This window comes from Spermophilus citellus (genome assembly GCF_964194105.1).
Source record: "Spermophilus citellus genome assembly, chromosome: 2".
Classification (NCBI taxonomy): domain Eukaryota; kingdom Metazoa; phylum Chordata; class Mammalia; order Rodentia; family Sciuridae; genus Spermophilus; species Spermophilus citellus.
Genome location: NC_138183.1, coordinates 139,236,176 through 139,255,577, shown reverse-complemented (window position 1 = coordinate 139,255,577; position 19,402 = coordinate 139,236,176). Strand labels below are relative to the sequence as shown.

General features: G+C 47.8%; 1 protein-coding gene across 1 annotated transcript in view; it reads right to left on the bottom strand.

Moving 5' to 3' along the window:
- Nucleotides 1-1,094: 1,094 nt before the first annotated feature.
- Nucleotides 1,095-19,402, bottom strand: part of LOC308641597 (signal-induced proliferation-associated 1-like protein 2) — a gene marked incomplete at its 3' end in the record, with an annotated part of 82,956 nt that continues 64,648 nt past the window's right edge. Inside the window, exons 4-7 of the mRNA XM_081280265.1 lie at nucleotides 7,208-7,341; nucleotides 6,122-6,310; nucleotides 1,985-2,159; nucleotides 1,095-1,120 (exon numbers count right to left, since the gene is read on the bottom strand). Coding sequence (XP_081136391.1) covers nucleotides 1,095-1,120; nucleotides 1,985-2,159; nucleotides 6,122-6,310; nucleotides 7,208-7,341 — 524 coding nt within the window. The remainder of the gene's footprint in view (nucleotides 1,121-1,984; nucleotides 2,160-6,121; nucleotides 6,311-7,207; nucleotides 7,342-19,402) is intronic.

Genomic DNA, 19,402 nt, shown 5'->3' with positions numbered 1-19,402 from the left:
TGAGGGAACCGCCTGTGGACCCTCAGGAAACGCACACTGCCCTTCTTCACAGGACTTCAGGAAGCAATGATCCCCTTGAACTCTCTTGGCTCAGAGCTTGACAGTGGACCCAGCTGGGATGCGGGAGCTCAGCCACATGAGAAAGGGCAGACTCACTGACCCCCAAGCCCAGGTGGGCGGTGCGAGACAGAGCAGCCAATGCAGCCAGCACAGCAGTCGCTCCTGGACCTGAGGCCCCACCTCACATCAGAGAAGCACAGCCAACAGTGAGAGCCCGGGGGAGCAGTGCTCCTGGGGTTGTGATATAACCAGCCTGGCCCAGCAGCACCCAGAGGCCACGCCAAGTGAGTGCCATGAAGTTTTACCCCAGACACCAGCACGCAATGGAAAGAGGAAACCAACAAGGCTCGCTCAGGGGCTGGCAGCAGAGAACAAGGGGGTGTTGCCCTGACTTGGTCACTCCTGCCCAGTGACGAGGGTGTCTCAGTGGTCAGCCCCATTCCTACTCCATTCTTCTTGGGCCCAGACTTGAATCAAGTCCTACAGAGTGTTAATGTGGTACCCGATTCCCTAAATTGCAGAAAGAAAATCTTTGAGCTTACTGCACTGGGGACATTGCTGAGATCACAAGGCTGCTGTCAACTCTACACGAGGGAAGACATAGTGCCACATACTTCACGGACCACACATTCTAAAAGGGATTTCTCAGTGCCTCCCACTGAAGAGAGAGGATGCCCCCCCCCACTGGCAACAGGAGCCATATCCACAGTGGCTGTCCACAAGGAGGTCCCCAGGGCACCACAGTGGCCTCTAGCAGCTGGGCTATGGTTTTTAGCAAAGGGGAGTTAGACAAGAAAATCAAGAAAGGTCACGTGGATCCTTCTGAATGCATGTGGGTATTCATATGTGGGGTGTCGTGGGTCACTTCCCTGCCTTTACATACCTGGGGCACGAGCAGTGGACATGCACTGGGGAAATGCTCCAGCCTGGCACACATGGAGGACATGGGGCCCACATGAGACAACACCATTCAAATTTAGAAACACATCAAAACCCAAGATTGACTCAGGTACCACCCTCATCTGGACAGAGCATCAGGCCGAGCAGGCACTGGGCAGGGCTGGACACAGAAAAGAAGGGCAGGCAGGCTCACATATGGCCAGCTCTGCTCCAGGGCTGGCCATACCATGGCACCCACAGGGACAGCTCCTGCTTCACCCTCCCACTAGCTCTCAGATCCCAGACTTATCATCTACTTATCCCCTTTCAGTGAAAGAGCAGGAATTCCACATAATTTTAAATATTTGGGGGAATAAGAATTCCCCCAAATATTTAAAATTATGTTGCCTGGTATTTCAAGTGCTGGTAGCAATCTAATAATAGCAGGAAGATGAAATACACGGAGCTTCTGAGGACATCTGGAAGATACTGGACAACTCACATACCCCCGGGGGCAGAAAGCCCATATTTGAATCAGGTAGTCAATCTGGCCCTTGAGAGCTGATGTGTGTCCCACTCCAAGCAACCTGACTCAGGTCCCTGGAAAGCAGGACACCTGGCTTCCTCCTCACTGCTTCAACTCCACTGCTCAGCTCATGAATCTAGAAATGAATGAGCCCAATAACATACACCAACCAATGTGCCAATGCTCTGTCTCAGCAATGAACACAGTGCTGGTCCATGATGTGACGACACAAGGGTGTCACAGAGGTGGGTGTGCAAAAGGGGAGGACCACACTGAGATTCTTTGGGAAACATGGGGAATCTCTGCTAGTGTCACAAAGCACTAGCTGTCAGGCATGCAACATTTGACACACACCCACTGAGAAATGAGCCCCTGCTTTCCTGAGGACAGTGAGCTCCCTGCTCACCTGAGGATATCCATACTGACCCAAGAAGCTCGGTGGGCTGCTCCTGGGGCCAAGAGCAGGCGTGCACAGGACCCCACTCAGTAGACCTGAGCTCACGCAGGCATGGAGCTTACTTTTATTGTCCAGCTGGGCGCGGTATTTAGTGAATCCTTTCAGCTGCACTCTCTGGCCCAGAAGGTCCAGGAATTCCTCAAAAGCTGGTCCCGCTGTCTCATTGTTGTACATTTCTTCCTCCGTGCTCTGTCCTGCTTTGCAATAGAGGATCCCAATCTTGTGCTGAAAACTCAGCTGAAATGGGGAGGAAATGTCATTACTTGCAAAGAGTACCAGATGAGCTAACTCCAGTGAAAACGAGAATAACAGAAGCCTGGAGCTCTGTCCTCAGGAAACACAGGATGATTTTCACAAGCAAAGGAGCAAAAAAGAAGGCACAATCTCTGTATGAGGTGCTACAAAGAAGTAACAACCAGGAAACCCCAAACACAGCTGGAAAAGTGTTGGAATCCCCAGGAGATCCAACAAATGGCCAATCGTGTGGGATTTGCTGGGGTTCCAAAAGGACAGGCAGTCAGGTTTGTGCTCTCGGTAAACAGGCCAGGGGGCAAATACTTGATCTCAGGCCTGCAGAGGCAGGAGAAAGGCCAAGAACTTTAGCAAGATTCCCCCTGTGGTTCTAATGCCATTTCCTTCTTTAATGTATTTGAACATTCATGGAAACATATAAGACAGGAAAGAAAAAAAAGGTCTGCTAAGGAAAGATCCCAGTGGGACCTGCGATGGATGTGCATTAACAGAGAGCTGTTTGTTTCCACAGGAGTAACTCTGGTTGAATAACACGGCCACTTCTCACATCTTTCCCTGTCTGCTAAAGATGCACTGTGCCAGGAAGAGCTCCAGCCACGCTGGGCGGGCTTTTGCCCAACTGCTCCCTGTCCCCACCAGGGCGCTAGAAGCGGGGCTCGCCCTCCACGGCAGGGCACAACTGTGTCTGTTCTCACAGCCTCCATTTTCCTCCAAGGAGAGCTTCCCAGTCGGGCCATCAGAGCCCCTCTCACCAGCACCTGAGCCTCAGAAAGGGACAGACAGTCATACATGGGTCTGTCACTGTGCATATTTATCACCAAGATGTGAAGCAGAACCTTGGATCCAAACCCACAACTGCCTGTCACGTAAAACACGGCACGGTGCCCTCACTTCCAGGGCAGCACAGGTGCAGCACCTTGTCTGTACTGCCTCCCAATGACCACAAACACTGCTTGCAGTGACCTCCCTGGGTGGCAGGAACGTCCTCTGCTCATGGCCAGGCAAGTCAGTGACATGCAGTGACGGACGCCATAGCAGTGAAAGCACCAGGCCCTGGCTGGGCACCACTCAGCCACAAGTTCCCCATCGCACAGTGCAGACCAGGGTCCCAACCTCCGTGTGGGCGGGAGACGATGTGCAGAAGCTACCAAGTCAATAAAGAACTGGTTCTTTAGCAGGGTCAAGAAAAGAAATTTCCCCCAAAAATGAACAAATAAATACATAATGTTATAATAGAAATGCCTATGGCATTTCATGATAAATGTCAGGAGATCTGCCAAGATCTTACCTTAGGGACACTCTTGTGATTCACAACTGTCATACAAGCACTGATGAGTGAGTGACTGTGGAATCAGGATACTTAGTGGTAGGGTTTGGATCAGAAGTGTCCCCCTAAAAGCTCATAGATTGAAAGCAGGTCCCCAATGCAGCAAGGTTCTGAATGGGGCTTTTCAGCAATGACTGAACCATGAAGGTTGTAACCTCATCAGGATTAATCCATTTAGTGATTAATAACTTGAATGAACTCCTGGTGGTGACTGTAAGCAGATGGGTGTGGTTGGAGGAAGTGGGTCACTGCAGGCGTGGCCGTGGGAGCTGCATCTGTCCTCTGGACTCTCTTCTCTTGCTCTCCGTTTGCTGGCTGCCCTGGAAGGAGCAGGCTTCCAGTTCTGCCTGCCTGCCCTGTTTCTACCATGCAGTTCTGTACCATGATCTGAGGCCTCTGAAACTGAGAGCCAGAATAAGTCTCACCTCCCCTCAGTTGCTCTCCTCAGATGCTCTGGTCACAGCACATGCGGCATCAAGGCCCCAAATAGCAGCTGCAGGACATAATGTTGCTAGCTGGGCTTCTCACGCACTGCTCTGAGGGTCTCACCTTTGCTGCTTGACCTTTGCTTTATTGAGCATACACCATTCTACAGGTTCTACAACTCTCCCTGCAGATACCAGCCCTAGGTGAGAGGAGGCTGCCCCTGGGCACTGCTGCAGACAAAAACACTCACTGTCACAACCTCTATGGTGTCAGGGTCCTAAATGAACGGACACACGGATGGCAGAAGAACCAGCATGTGTCCCTGTCCTTTCTGCACAGGATCACAATTGGCTTCTGTAACCCAAGGCTAGAAGTATTGTGATCATTGACAAAAAAACAAGGTGATAAAAACAAAGCCTCAGATTTGTCTTGAAACTAGTCTGAATACCTAGTGGCTCAGTCCTCATATAGAGCACGCAGCCTCAGAGTGGCCCAGCTCCCCTCCAAGCAGAGCCTTTCACTGTGGCCAGGTCCCCTCCACGCATAGCCCTAACGGTGGTCCAGCTCCTCTCTGAGCACAGCCCTCACTGTGGCCCTATACCCCCTCGAGCACACTCTCACTGTGGCCCAGGTCCCTTCCACACACAGCCCTCACTGTGGCCTTGCACCCCCTTGAGCACAGCCCTCATGGTGGTCCAGCTCCTCTCTGAGCAGAGCCCTCACTGTGGCCCTGCACCTCCTCGAGCACAGGCCTCACTAAGGCAGAATGAAGTCTGTTCCTGAGCAATCTGCCATGTAGGTAAATAGGTGGACAGGCTGAGAGGCCATGAAGGGGAAGAGGGGTTGACCATAAGGAGAAACAGTCTTGCCCAGATGGCCTAGCTGGAGTACAACTCTTGTGGAGCCTGTGCTGACTGAGGGAAGGACAGCCCTGAGACACCCTCTCTACCCCTCCACAATCCATTTCCAAGACTGCTTCTAGGACATTTCCTATTCCCCACGTTCTACTAGCCACGATCAGGGTCACCATATTCTGCGCATCCTGCCACTTGAAAGGCTGACTACTCAAGTGTTCTGACATGCCAGCTTTTGCTCTTGAGACAGTAAGATCTCAGGAGTATTTGATATGAGTGTTACCATACCAGCTTCTCATTTCCAGTGTGGTGTTACCTTACCTAGAAAGACTCATATCATAGTCCTCCTAAAACATGCAAAATATTTTCCTTGGGAAATTCTGGAAGTACACGTGACTACCACCTTTTAAAAATTTTAATCCTGGATTTAAAAACTAATTCACTCACTAAAATAAATCATCTGCACTCAGACACCTGCCGCTCAGTTTCCCCTACAAGTAATTTTGCATATGAAATATGAAAGACTCCTTTCCACCCACCATGCCACCATCTCAGCCTGTGTAGCACTGGTGGGCTCCTGAGCAGTGTCTATGAACATGATGGGCTCCACGTCATCCCTGCTCCTTCTTCCTCAGCCTGTGACCTCTTCTTCAGCACAACCTGCTCCGCACATAGCTCCTGTTACCCTGAGCTGTCCCAGAGGAAAACCTTCACACAAGACCCTGCCCAGCATTCCAGGGCTCTACACTCTGCTTCGCCTTAGCATTACTGCCCCCATCTCGCAAGCTTCCTTCTTTGTAAAGAAACTGGAATGGTCAGGGTTCTCGAGCAGCGGCTGCCCGTGTAGCACCCATGAACTCTACCCAAAGAGGGCTCAGCAAAAGGCCATCTCCTCTAGATTTGTACAGGTGCTCACTGCACTTCCATGTCTCCAAGTTCTCTTCCTTATTCTGCCTGGGGAAGCCCTGGTGGTCTTGGCCTCGCTGCCCCCATGGGAGAGGGACAAAGTCCCATCAGTCTTGGTCTTCCTCATGAAGTCTGGGACACTCACCTGTCAGCACTGTCCTCAGAACAGACAAGGATAAGCATAAGGGCCACCAGGCTTGCACATCATCTACTCTCAGACGAGGGATGTGCTCCTGCTCGCTGGCACACACCAACAATGCAGGCAAGACGGCCGCCGCGCAGCAGCAGGTTTCTGAACTGGAGGAAGGTGTGCTGGGGAAATTGCAGAGCAGAGCTCCAAGTGTTTACAGGAAGTGGTCTTCAAAGCCGATGACAAGGACACTCAAAGTCTCATAAATAAGACACAGACTCACACACCCTCGTGCCATACTCACCCCTTGCTCGTCCAGTTTGAGCAGCTGCTCTGGGACCTTGGGGGAGCTGGAGGCCTGCCGCAGGCACTGTGTGTTCAGCTCCGGGACCACGTACTCCAGCACCTCCTTGAGTGGCAGTCCCCGTGCGGTGCCGTGCCGGGCAGTGGAGGGCACAGCATCTTCCAAGATGGCGCCCCTCAGGGTTGTGAGCTGTAGGAACAGCCACCAGAGCGCAGTTAGTGCTTATTCTTGGTTATCTATATAGGGCAACACTCCACCAGGTCACCGAGAGGGACTTCATCTCATGTGTATATATCTAGCATGGATCCTAGGTCACCAGAATAGCTGCATACCCCAGGCAATGACACAGGGCCACACGTGTCCACATAAGCTGCAGGACTGGACAGGGCTCTCTCCTCCCAGATGGGTAAGTGTCCATCAAAACACACATTCCAGACAGTTAACAAGCAGACACCCCTCTGAATCCAACAGGCTAGGGACCAAAACCACAGTGCAGATGAGCTCTGACTCTGTACTACCAGTGAAGCTGCCCACTGAGCCACCACCCTGCACCAGGTGGCCATGGCAGTCTTGTAAGTGCACATTCACCACACAGTGGCTTCCGGTGTCACATTCACATGGCCATACAAAGTATGTTTGGAAATGACCAATATCAATCTTCATTAAAAAGAGTCAGGCCGGAAATTAACCTGGGTCTGCAGTGCACTGAGTGTGGGTACACAGCGCCCCTAAACTAGTGTGAGCACCAGAGAACACTCACCCATCTCAGGCCACCCAGTTTTATGTTGGATTTTAAACTAATTTTTGGTTCTGACATGCATTATAGCCTTTGTCCTCTGTGTCCAGCCCTTTATAGGTCTTTATCCTGTTACCCATTCTACCTTGTAAGGTGGCAGCAAAATCATTGCCATTGAATATATGAGTCAGGTTTCCAAAGTTTTCACTTAGAATAACATCCTGCAACCCTTCTTCAATTACCTTAAATGTATGGTCATACACTAAATAATGCCCTCCAGGCCCCGTCTGGCTAAAGCAGTGGTGCTCTGGAGACAGCCTGGACAGCTGCAGGGCAGGGCAGCCTGTTACCTCGCTAGTCCTGAAAGCCACCCTGTAGTTGAACTGGGACCCTTCCTTCTCTTTGGGGTCTTCCACCTTCTCCCTCCGGATGCTGACAGCCACAGGGCCGAGGTTTTCGTCTATTCCAAAGTAGTTCTGGTGCTCTACAATGCAAGAGAGAGGTGGCATCAGGAGAGAGGACACAGGCAGCGAGGGCCCTCAGTGGCCCCTCCAATTCATGTGACAAAGGACTCCATCTCACGTCACTTCCTTTTTATCTTCCTCATCTCATTCTGCTTTTGCTAGATCAGAGCAGAAGACTCTCGGCCCAAAGCTGTGGAGGGCATGGCCGCAGAGAGTGCACCGCCCCTCCTGGCTGCTGCCCAAAGCTGGTCCCTGCTCCTCGCAGAAGCCAGACAGCACAGCACAGCCCCTTCCACCTGGGAGGAACCTTCTTGGACTGAATGAGGGCTCCTGGGGGCACCTAACAAACCATCCAGGCTGGCCAGAGTGACCCTGGCCATCAGTGAAGGAGCGAGGTCACCTTTCATTACACTGCTACTAAAACCTCTCATGTCCAGGTCAAAATCTAGCAACAGGAAATACATAAGAGGTCATGAGGTTGCTATGGTCACACCACATCTACGAATCCAATCTCTTACTAGACTCGCTTGTCAGTCATTTCTTTCCCATAAACTGCTGGTCCTTGAAGGGACCTAGAATCATACAATCCATGGCAGAAAGGAACCTGGTGCTGTCCTGCCCATCTAGCACAGGACCCTCAGGCACCAGCTTCCTGGAGGATGACTGTGACAATGACCATGTGGCCAGTCATTGGTCAGCAGTGGTAGCAAAGAATATTCTGGGAAGCAATTCTGACTCCTGAAATGGACCAGAGATGTCCATGATGGGAGCTCACCGCTCTGTGGACAGTTCTCCTGAACCCCTGGACAAGGGCTCCCGTCAGCGAGCTCTGCTGAAGGCGTTACTGTGCTTCATGCACCTGCCACACTTTATGAGGACTTCCACGGAAACAGCCAATTCTCAACACCACACAGAGGTACAGCGCAACTGCGCCAACAGGGAGCAATTACCCACGTTTATTAATGCTGCTCAAACACGTGCCTATTTTTAGCAGCCGCTCTACTCGTTCACGTGGAGCAGGTGGCAGACGCAGACCCTCAGGTGCTTTTTGTTCACGTCTTAATGAACTGTGGAGAGCTGGTTCTCCAGGGCGCATGCTCACACAACTGACTTTTCTGCCCTCTTTGCGAACACCAGTTAACCCTTCTGAATGTCACCTTACTAGCTTTGGCTAATCTTGCCTGACTTACGTTTTTAGCTACAAAAAAACCTAACAGTGAACACCAGGTACTTAGAGGAAACCCATGGTTCCCTAAAGGCTTCAGCTATGCTAACATTGCCTGCCACAAGAATTCTGGGGAGAACGTGCTACTGAGAAAGCAGAAGCAGGACGACTCCCAGTCTCACACAGAGCAACGGCCACCAGGGCACAATGTGAACGGTCCTGGGAGGCAAGTTCCACCTGGGCTGCCTAGAAACCAGCCCAGGGACTGCCGACACCATCTTCTTACAGAGCGGGTTGGCTGGAGCAGTGGACACCATGTAAGGGGCTGGAAGATGCATTACTGACTGAGCCATTAGATCTTTTTAAGGGGGACATTTCCTTCAGGTGTAGTGTATCCTCTTAAGGGCCAGGTAACTATTCTAACAAAATCCATTGAAAGCAACATTCATTAAAAAAGGCCGGGTCGGAGGCAAACTGAGCCAGGAGCAGTCATCTGCAACTTCAGTAGAAACAGTCACAGGAACAGACCACCAACACCAACATGGGCCATCTCCTGAATCTAGGTGAGTGGGGGGACCCACAGCATCACACTGTCCGTGAGAGTGCACACTGAGGCAGCCTAGGGCCTGCTCTGCTGCCACAAACTATCCTGATGACTTCTGTGTCCCTTTGGAGACGTGTTGAGAATATTCCAAAAGCAAATGACAACACAGCCAGGCACCAGGGCGCCACTGCCCCCAGGACACCACCCAGGGAGGTGGTTGCAGAATGTGCCAGGCGCCAGGCTCCAGGTTTGGTAACGCCCAAAAGACGAACCTAGAGTTTCAAAATATTTTAGGGAGAAAGAGTGAATACATAAAACCCCTTTTCATGGCAAAATTGAGAGCCCAGATCACCTGGGCAGGTCATTGCTCCTGATGCCTAACAAGTAAGAGCAGCATGCTCAGCGGAAGCCAGGGGGACAGCCGACAGACCTGCACTGCCTTCAGGGTGAGAAGCACACCTCCCTTTTACAACTGGGGTCGGGAGGTCCAGGGGAAAAGGCCTTCTATTCAGAGACAAGGCACCCCATCGAGGGCCCCCACTGCCTGTCAGCGAAGATAGCGCCTATTCCCCATGTCCCCACTCACCCTCCTTTCCCAGCCTCCAACCACCTCTCCACCCAACACCGCTGCTCCACACTAGCACTCTGCCCGAGGTCTCCGTGGCACCCCGTGCCAGTCTAAGTCCCACCTTCCAGGCCAGGCCTCCCCAGGCCTGTCGCTGCGCACTCTGGACTCTCTTGCCAGGGCACCCATCTCCTTCAGAGCATCTCCCTGATCAGGTGGGGCCCCTCCTCGGGCCTCTCCTAACTTGACCACTCCATTCAACAGCCTCACTGGTCCTTTCTGATTCTGAATTTACACCCTCTGAATGAACGTCTATCATCCCACCTAAGGATTTTTAAATTTCTATATGTTGAATAACCTAAAACAGGACAATGATGCATCCCTCCCTTTATTTAAGAATTCAATTGCTCCTGACAGTGTCTTATAGCTTTCTGTCCTGTTCTTCATATCTCTGTTTAGATACAGGCCAGGGCCCAGTGGCTGGTACAGGTGAGTGCTTCCCAGAGCTAATGTCCTGGAGAAGGGTCATCCGTTTAGTTTGGAGGTATTCAGCCCAAATAAGGGAGTGTGGTAGGCTTACTGTGTGCTGAGCTCCACTGTGGCTTCACTGTGGGAGGAGAAAGAGCCCTGTCCTTGGGCCTACTGCTAGGTGTCCTCCTGAGGGAGGGAACTCTAGTGCACCTGGCTACCAGCTTGTGCCTCCGGGCTTGGCTTCCTACCACCCACCTACTCTTGGCTTAGCTCCGTGACCTTCTTTAACCTCAGCACCACCTCTTAAAATGCACATGTAATACACAATCCCTGCTGTCCTGCAAGCTGAAAGCAGAGGTACTCCTGACAGAAAAGCCAAACCAGAACAAAAAGCGATTCTATCACCAGCAGTCCTTCAGGGGTCTGGAACCAACACGAAGGAGACTCACTGTCAATCCCAAATGCTGCCTGTCCAGCAGCCACCTCCACTTGCTCCTGCCATGGGTCCTGTGTGTGCGTTAGTGGTTCTGAAGTTACTATTAAACCAAACAAGTAATCATTTCACTAAGTCTATCAGAAATTATATGTAAAAAATAATTGGGAAGCCCAAAATTTGTGTATTACTTCTAATTGTTTTCCCCCTATATGTAATCTAATTCCTTTCTCTTGTGACTCTTAAAATATCTCCTTATTCTGTATTTTAGGCATTTTCATTATAACGTGCCTTGGTGTGGATCTGTTGTGATTTTGTACATTGGGTGTCCTATAAGCCTCATTTTAAAATTTGTTCTTAATGTTTGGAAATTTTTCTGATATTATTTCATTGAATACATTGTTCATTCTTTTGGTTTGGAACTCTATGCCTTCCTGTATCCCAATAACTCCTAAATTTGGTCTTTTCATGCTATCCCACATTTCAAAATGAAAAGAAAATGGATGCCAACCAAAAATCTTATATCCAGCAAAATTAAGCTTTATATTTGATGACAAAATAAAAACCTTCCATGATAAACAAAAAAGAATTTACAACTAAAAAGCCTGCACTACAGACATCCTTGGCAAAATATTCCATGAGGAGGAAATGAAAAACAATGATGAAAATCAGCAGAGGGAGGGATTACACTAAAGGAAAAAAATCAATCAAAGGAGAAACCAAATCAAGTTAGATACCAAAAATAAACAAAAATAGCTGAAAATAAAAATTATGTCTCAATAATAACCCTGAATGTTAATGGCCTAAATTCACCAATCAAGGCACAAACTGGCACACTGGATTTTAAAAAGACCCAACAATATGCTGCCTCCAAGAGACTCATCTCATAGGAAAAGACATCCACAGACTGAAGGTGAAAGGTTAGGAAAAAACATACCATTCACATGGACCACGGAAACAACAGGGGTCTCCATCCTCATATCAGATAAAGTAGACTTCAAGCCTAAGTTAATCAAAATGGATAAAGAGAACATTTCATACTGCTTAAAGGAACCATAAACCAACAAGACTTAACAATTATAAATATATATGCCCCAAATAATGAAGCATCTATGTTTATCCAACAAACTTCTCAAGTTCAAAAGGGTCAAACAGACCACAACACAATAATTCTGGGTGACTTTAACACACCTCTCTCACCACTGGACAGATCTTCCAAACAAAAGCTAAACAAGAAACTACAGAATTCAATAATATAGTCAATAACTTAGATTTAATTGACATATATAGAATATTACATCCATCAACCAGTGAATACACTTTCTTCTCAGCAGCACATGGATTCTTCTCTAAAAATCATATACTATGCCACCAAGCAACTCTTAGCAAATACAAAAAAAGTAGAGATAACTATTCAGCATTCTATCAGATCACGATAAAATGAAATTAGAAATCAATGATAAAATAAAAAATAAAAGCTACTCCAACACCTGGAGACTAAATAATATGCTATTGAATGAATAATGGGTTATAAAAGACATCAAAGAAGAGATTAAAAAATACTTAAAGATAAATGAGAACACTGATACAACACTAAAATCTCTAGGACACTATGAAGGAAGTACTAAGAGGAAAGTTCACTGCATGGAGTTCATTCCTTAAAAGAAAAAAAAGGCAACATATAAATGACCTAACCTTACATCTCAAAGCCCTACAAAAAGAACACATCAACACCAAATGCAGTAGAAGACAGGAAATAATTAAAATTAGAGCTGAAATCAATAAAATTGAAACAAAAGAAACAATTGAAAAAATTGACAAAACAAAAAGTTCTTTGAAAAAATAAATAAAATTGATAAACCCTTAGCCATGCAACAAAGAGAAGGAGAGAGAAAACTCAAATTACTAACATCCATGCTGAAAAAGGAAATATCACAACAGACACCACAGAAATACAGAAGATAATTAGAAATTATTTTGAAAACTTGTACTCCAAAAAAATAGAAAATATCAAAGGCATCAACAAATTTCCAGAGTCATATGATTTACCCAAGCTGAACCAGGATGATACATACAATTCAAACAGATCAATTTCAAGCAATGAAATAAAAGATGCCATCAGAAGCCTACCAACCAAGAAAAGTCCAGGACCTGATGGATGCACAGCCGAGTTCTACAAGTTCTTCAAAGAAGAACTAATACCAATACTCCTCAAATTATTTCATGAAATAGAAAAAGAAGAAACACTTCCAAACTCATTCTATGAGGCCAATATCACCTTAATTCCAAAACCAGGCAAAGGCACATCAAAGAAAGAAAACTTCAGACCAATATCTCTAATGAACATAGATTCAAAAATTCTCAATAAAATTCTGGCAAATGGAATACAAAACATATCAAAAAAATCATGCACCACAATCAAGTGGGATTCATCCCAGGGATGCAAGGTTGGTTCAACATATGGAAATCAATAAATGTAATTCATCACATCAACAGACTTAAAGATAAGAATCATATGATCATCTCAATAGATGCAAAAAAAGCATGACAAAATACAGTACCCCTTCATGTTCAAAACACTAGAAAAACTAGGGATGACAGGAATATATCTCAACATTGTGAAAGCTATCTATGCTAAGGCCCAGGCCAACACCATTCTAAATGGAGAAAAATCGAAAGCATTCCCTCTAAAAAGTGGAACAAGACAGGGATGCCCTCTTTCACCACTTCTATTTAACAAAGTCCTTGAAACTCTATACAGAGCAATTAGACAGATGAAAGAAATTAAAGGGATATGGATAGGAAAAGAAGAATTCAAAACTATTACTATTTGCAGACGATATGATTCTATACCTAGAAAATTTAAAAACATCCTAAAACTTCTAGAACTAATAGATGAAATCAGTAAAGTAGCTGGATATAAAATCAACACCTATAAGTCAAAGGCATTTCTGTACATAAGTGACAAATGCTCTCAAAGAGAAACTAGGAAAACTACCCCATTTACAATAGCCTCAAAAAGTAAATAAAAATACCTGGAAATCAGTGAAAGACCTCTACAATGAAAACAACAAAATACTAAAGAAAGAAATTAAAGAAAACCTTAGAAGATGAAAAGATCTCCCTTGTTCTTGGATAGGCAGAATTAATATTGTCAAAATGACCATACTACCAAAAGCACTATACAGATTTAAGCAATTCTAACCAAAATCCCAATGATATTCCTCATAGAAAATAGAAAAAGCAGTCATGAAATTCACTTGGAAAAATAAGAGACCCAAAATAGCTAAAGCAATCCTTAGTAAGAAGAGTGAAGCAGGAGGCATCACTATACCAGATCTTAAACTATACTACAGAGAAATAGTAACAAAAATGGCATGGTATTGGCACCAAAATAGACATGTAGACCAACGGTACAGAATAGAGGACACAGAGACTAACCCACATAAATACAGTTATCTTATATTAGACAAAGTCACCAAAAACATGTAGGAGAAAAGATAACCTCTTCAACAAATGGTGCTAGGAAAATTGGAAATCCATAGGCAGCAGAATGAAATTAAGTCCCTATTTCACACCATGCACAAAATTCAAATCAAAGTGGATCAAGGACCTAGGAGTTAAACCAGAGACCCTGTGCCTAACAGGAGAAAAAGTAGGCCCAAATCTTCCTCATGTCAGATTAGGCCCCAACTTTCTTAATAAGACTCCTATAGTGCAAGAAATAAAATCAAGAATCAATAAATGGGATGGATTCTAACTAAAAAGCTTCTTTTCAGCAAAAGAAACAATCAGTGAGGTAAACAGAGAGCCTACAGAATGGGAGCAAATTTTTGCCACACTAACATCAGATAGATGTTAGTAAATATATAAAGAAATCAAAAATCTTAATACCAAAAAAAACCTCAATTAATAAATGGGCCAAGACACTTCTCAGAAGAAGATATACAATCAATCAACAAATATATGAAAAAATGTTCAGGGCTGGGGATGTGGCTCAAGCAGTAGCGTGCTTGCCTGGCATGTGCACGGTGCTGGGTTCGATCCTCAGCACCACATACAAATAAAATAAAGATGTTGTGTCCACTGAAAAACTAAAAAATAAATATTAAAAAGAAATTCTCTTAAAAAAAAAAAGAAAAAATGTTCAACATCTCTGGCAATTAGAGAAATGCAAATCAAAACTACTCTAAGATTTCATCTCACTCCACTCAGAATGGCAGCTATTAAGAATACAAATAATAAGAACAGTTGATGAGGATGCAGGGAGAAAGGAACACTCATACAGAGCTGGTGAGATTGCAAATTAGTGTAGCCAGTACGGAAAGCATACAGAGATTCCTTGGAAAACTTGGAATGGAACCACCATTTAACCCAGCTATCCCACTTCTCAGTTTATACCCAAAGGACTTAAAAACAGCATACTAAGGCACACAGCCACATCAATGTTTATAGCAGCACAATTCATAATAGCTAAACTGTGGAACCAACCTCGATGCCCTTCATCAAATGAATGGATAAAGAAAATGTGGTATACATATATACACAATGGAATATTACTCAGCATTAAAAAGATAATAGAATCATGGCATTTGCAGGTAAATGAATGGAGTTGGAGAATATAATGCTAAGTGAAGTTAGCAAAACCAAAGGCCAAATGTCTTCTCTGATATGTGGACGCTGATACATAATGGGGGTGGGTGGGGAGCATGGGAGGATTAGATGAACTCTAGATAGGGCAGAGGTGAAGGAGAAAAAAAGGAGCAGGCAGTGGGGTAGGAAAGGCGATGGAATGCGATGGACATCGTTACCCTAAGTGCATGTAGGAGACATGAATGGCATGACTCTTCTTTGTGTACAACCAGGGACACAAAAACTTGCGCTCTATATGTGTACCATGAATTGAAATGCATTCTGCTGTCATGTATAACAAATTAGAATAAATAAGTAAATAAAAGAAAATCTGCGGCATTACAGAAAAATTAAAAAATGGTTAAAATATTAAGCATTTTTTACATAAGGCAACTTACTTCCTTCTGACCAACCAGGTGACACAGCTAAGTCCCCGTGTTACGAACAGGACAGGGCTGAGAGGTGAAGCAACTTGGTCAAGGTTCCCATCTGGGGTGACTGCTGCCCACGGTCAGCCTGGTTCTAGCTGCTCTCATGAAGCAGCCCCGGGGGAGAGGCTCACTTGCAGGGCTTGGCTGCATTCATGAATGCAGGCAAGGGGGCACTGCTGGGATGAGCTTCCTGGAAGCTGGGGACGGTATCCTGCAAGAGGCCACTTTAAGGAAATTGAGAACAGTAGAGACTGGAGAGGGAGGTGGCCTTCACTGGGTTTCCTCAGGGGCCCATGTCTCTACAGCCTCTGCTCAGGAGGAAGAAGGAAAACTGGGAAGATGTGGGAAGGGGAAGGCCCTGGAAGCCCACCCATGGCTTCCTGCACCCCAGGGGCTGGGGCCAAGTAAGTGCCTGTGCACACAGGGTGGGTTTACTAGGCTTGTGGTGCTGAGATCTGCGCTCAGAAGAACCCCGGCCAGGCTCCAGCACCAGTTCCCCCTGCTCCAGGACTAGCTGAGGACTTTCAGGCCAGGTCAACAGGCCTGGTGGTGCTTGGCCCTTCATGGGGTCCTACATGCTGTAGTGGATACACAGCCAGGCCCCAACTGCACCCTGCAGGAGAAGGCACAGCGTTTCTATATCACCCGCATGGCCCACAGGGATGAGTCCCACGTGCAGCTGGGCAGTCACCTGGCTAGGAGCCCCCAGGACTCAATGGGACCTCTGTTTGTGACGGCAATACTGGCTGGGAGAGAAGCTAAGCGTGGAGGCGATTATGTCCTCTGAGGGAAGATTTTATTTCTCAGAATAGTCCCATTGTTAGATGGCACTCCGTTCAACCGTGTGAATTTAATAGTGTCCAACTCCCTATTAATTTTTGTCAGTGACTGTATAAAACAGGAAGAAAGAAGCCACCAGGCATGAAATTCAAAGCATGCGCCAGTCAGCAGTAAGACCCAACTGTATGTAAAGGTGTGCTCCGTCCTGCAGCTGCCATCTCAGGGACACAGGAGGGACTGTGCTTGGAAAGGGTGGCTGCACCATCGGATTTGTTCTCCGGCCACCCCACGTACTGCTCTGCTTCTCCCCATCTCTAAACCATTCAAACAAATGGCCACCCTTTGAAGCCTGCACCAGTGGGTGGGCAGTGGTCTCTTCCCAGGGAGAACCATTACCTGTTAGAGAAACCCTGCGGCAAACTGTGTAGCAGGCAGACGCCAGCCCGAGTTCAAGGACTCTCCCAAAAGCTTCTGGGATTGAATCCAGGTGCACATGCCACCCTGAGTGGTACCTGAGTACCAAGGACGCCCCCCAGGCCTCTGATTCCCAGGAGTGTGGACCTCCAACTAAAAGTTATAACAGACACTTGTGTCTAATGGCAAAAGATAATCCCAGCCACAAAACAGAAGCTGGCGCCACAAAGGCAAGAGGGCCGCTCCCCAGTTCCAGGGGAGCCTTCTGTTCTCAGTGGCTCCTGGAGCAGATTGGTGGGCACTGTCCTGCAGTGAGGGGCTAACACGGCGAAGGCTAGTGCTGAAGAAGAGGGGTCAAGAGAAGCCATGTGAGGACGCAGGGCTGGGAACAGCAGAGCTGAAGCGCTCCCAGAAAGGAAGCCTAGAAAGACCCAGCACCCTCATAGACCCCCCAAAGGGACCTACTCACAGTGAGGTGGGGCCCCAGAGCATAAGGGCTCGCACCCTGGGGCAGAAAGGGACCCAAGAGGGCTGGGCCTGCATACTGTGGAACGACAGGGCTGCGGCTCCTGTGGGGCCTCATTGCACTGGGCAGCAGCTAGAAACGTTTTTCTGGAAGGTTCTTGCAAAAAGAATCCTGAGCTGCCCTGGGCCCAGAAGTCCAGGGAAGCCACTAAGGCACAGGTAGATGAAGGAGGTCCTCTGGGACACACTGTTTTGTAGCCAACACAGAAACACAATCTCAGCTTCAAATCTGGGTACACAGGAGCCCTGGCAAGCTCCCGTAAGGGACCCTGTGAGAGCTGCAGACCAGGCCTGTTTCTTCTCATGGACTTGTTAGGGGAAATCCCCAGAATGAATCTGGCAGAAAGGCTGACTTCAGAGTCATTCAGGGAGCTTGGAACCTGTTCACACAGGACACCCTAAACCATGTCCCCAGCTGTGCTACCTCCTCATGCAGGTCTCACCGAGGCTCAGGAGGAATGGTGGCAGAGCGTGCTCAGTAAAGCTGACATGAAAAGTAAATGCTGCCCTCACCTCCTGCACCCCACAGTGAGCCTGCGGTGCAGTGCAGGAAGGAGCCACAACTGCTGTCCTAGGCCTCCCCTGTCTGAAGCCACAGTGGAGGGGAGCTTGTGGGAACCCTAAGGTGGTTCAACAAAGCCATCACCAAAGGCCCAACTGCAGGGAAAAGGCCAGGGCAGCGGGTACAATGGGCTTTCCCCTAGAGCTTGTCCCATGTGGCAGCGCTAGCGCACCAAGGCTCAGGAGGAAGCATGAGGGCCTTGACACCTCGCACCTTGACACGCACGATGTCCAGCTGTCCTGCACAACAGGCCCAGCACATGACCCTGCCGCCCAATTCTGGGCATGTGGATGCTCGAGGTCTGATCTACTTGCCACCCTCTGTACCACAAGGCATAGCTCAGAGCAGAGAGGACCACATCTTCACCAGGGGCTCCCTTAGAAGAACAGCAGGGCAGCAAATGGCCACTGACAGCAGAGGAAGGGACGGGACCTATTGCAGCTCTGCTCCCCAAGCCCTTTCACTGAAGGCTACAGGGGTACCTGCCTGGACAAGCCACAATGCATGCAGCTCACAGTGGCAAGCCATGGCCCCCACAAATCCCTAGGGAGCCCCGAGGATGCCCTGCCACAGATAGCAGCCCTTCCACACCACAGGCCTCTAAGGAGCAGCTGCCTTATTGAAGTTCACACCTTAAACATCTCCCAGAGATCGGGAGCCATATCATACTTTTGAAATGTAGTTACACAGAGAACACAGGACAAATAAAACGTGTTCAGAAGGAATCAAAAGACCTCCGGAAGCCAGTTTCTGAAGAGAGGCACTCAGTGCTGGGAAGGGACAAAGCACAGCAGGAGGCATCTGCCACACAGCAGCAGGACCAGTCTGGGCCAGGCGTCCCAAGACTCCAGAGCCTGCAGACAGAAGAGCCCCACCAGCTGCATGACATGGCTGGGAACAGGGTGAGGCCACCATGGGCTGCTGCTCTGGAGGTGGCCTCGGCCTAGGCACCTGACTAATTGGGAACCAGGAACCACATAGAGACCAGACGAAGCAGGAGACCTTCAATCACACTGGGCACACGGCTGCACTGGAGCATGGGTCGTGGGTCCCTCCTGGCCCAGTACAGAGCCACAGAACCCTGCAGACAAGCATTCCCCACTCCTGCAGGCCTCACAGAGGAGGCCCGGGTTGGGGCCTCAGCCAAGCCCTGGCCCAGAGAGGATCACCTCGGCCCTGGACGTCTGTGTCTACCTGTCCTGAGTCATAGGCATCTCCACAGATTCTTCTTTGAAGCTTATTAATTTTTTATTTCACATTCCAATCTAACAAGTCTGATGTCATTTCCAATGCCCTCAAAAATTATAAGTAAATCAGAAAAAGCAAAAGAAATGTCACTCGCAGAGGAAGAGTCATCAGGAAGTCATAGATCACCCTCAATAAGTACAACTAAAATGCACCAACTAAAAAATGTGGAAAAAGTATGTTGACTTTAAAAAAATTTTTAAAAGGTGATAGATCAGAATTTAAAAGAATAATGACAAAGAGCAATCACAGGAGCAGGGAGAGCACCTAGCAACCAGAGACCCCTGGAGCATTCCTGAGGACACAATCAACCC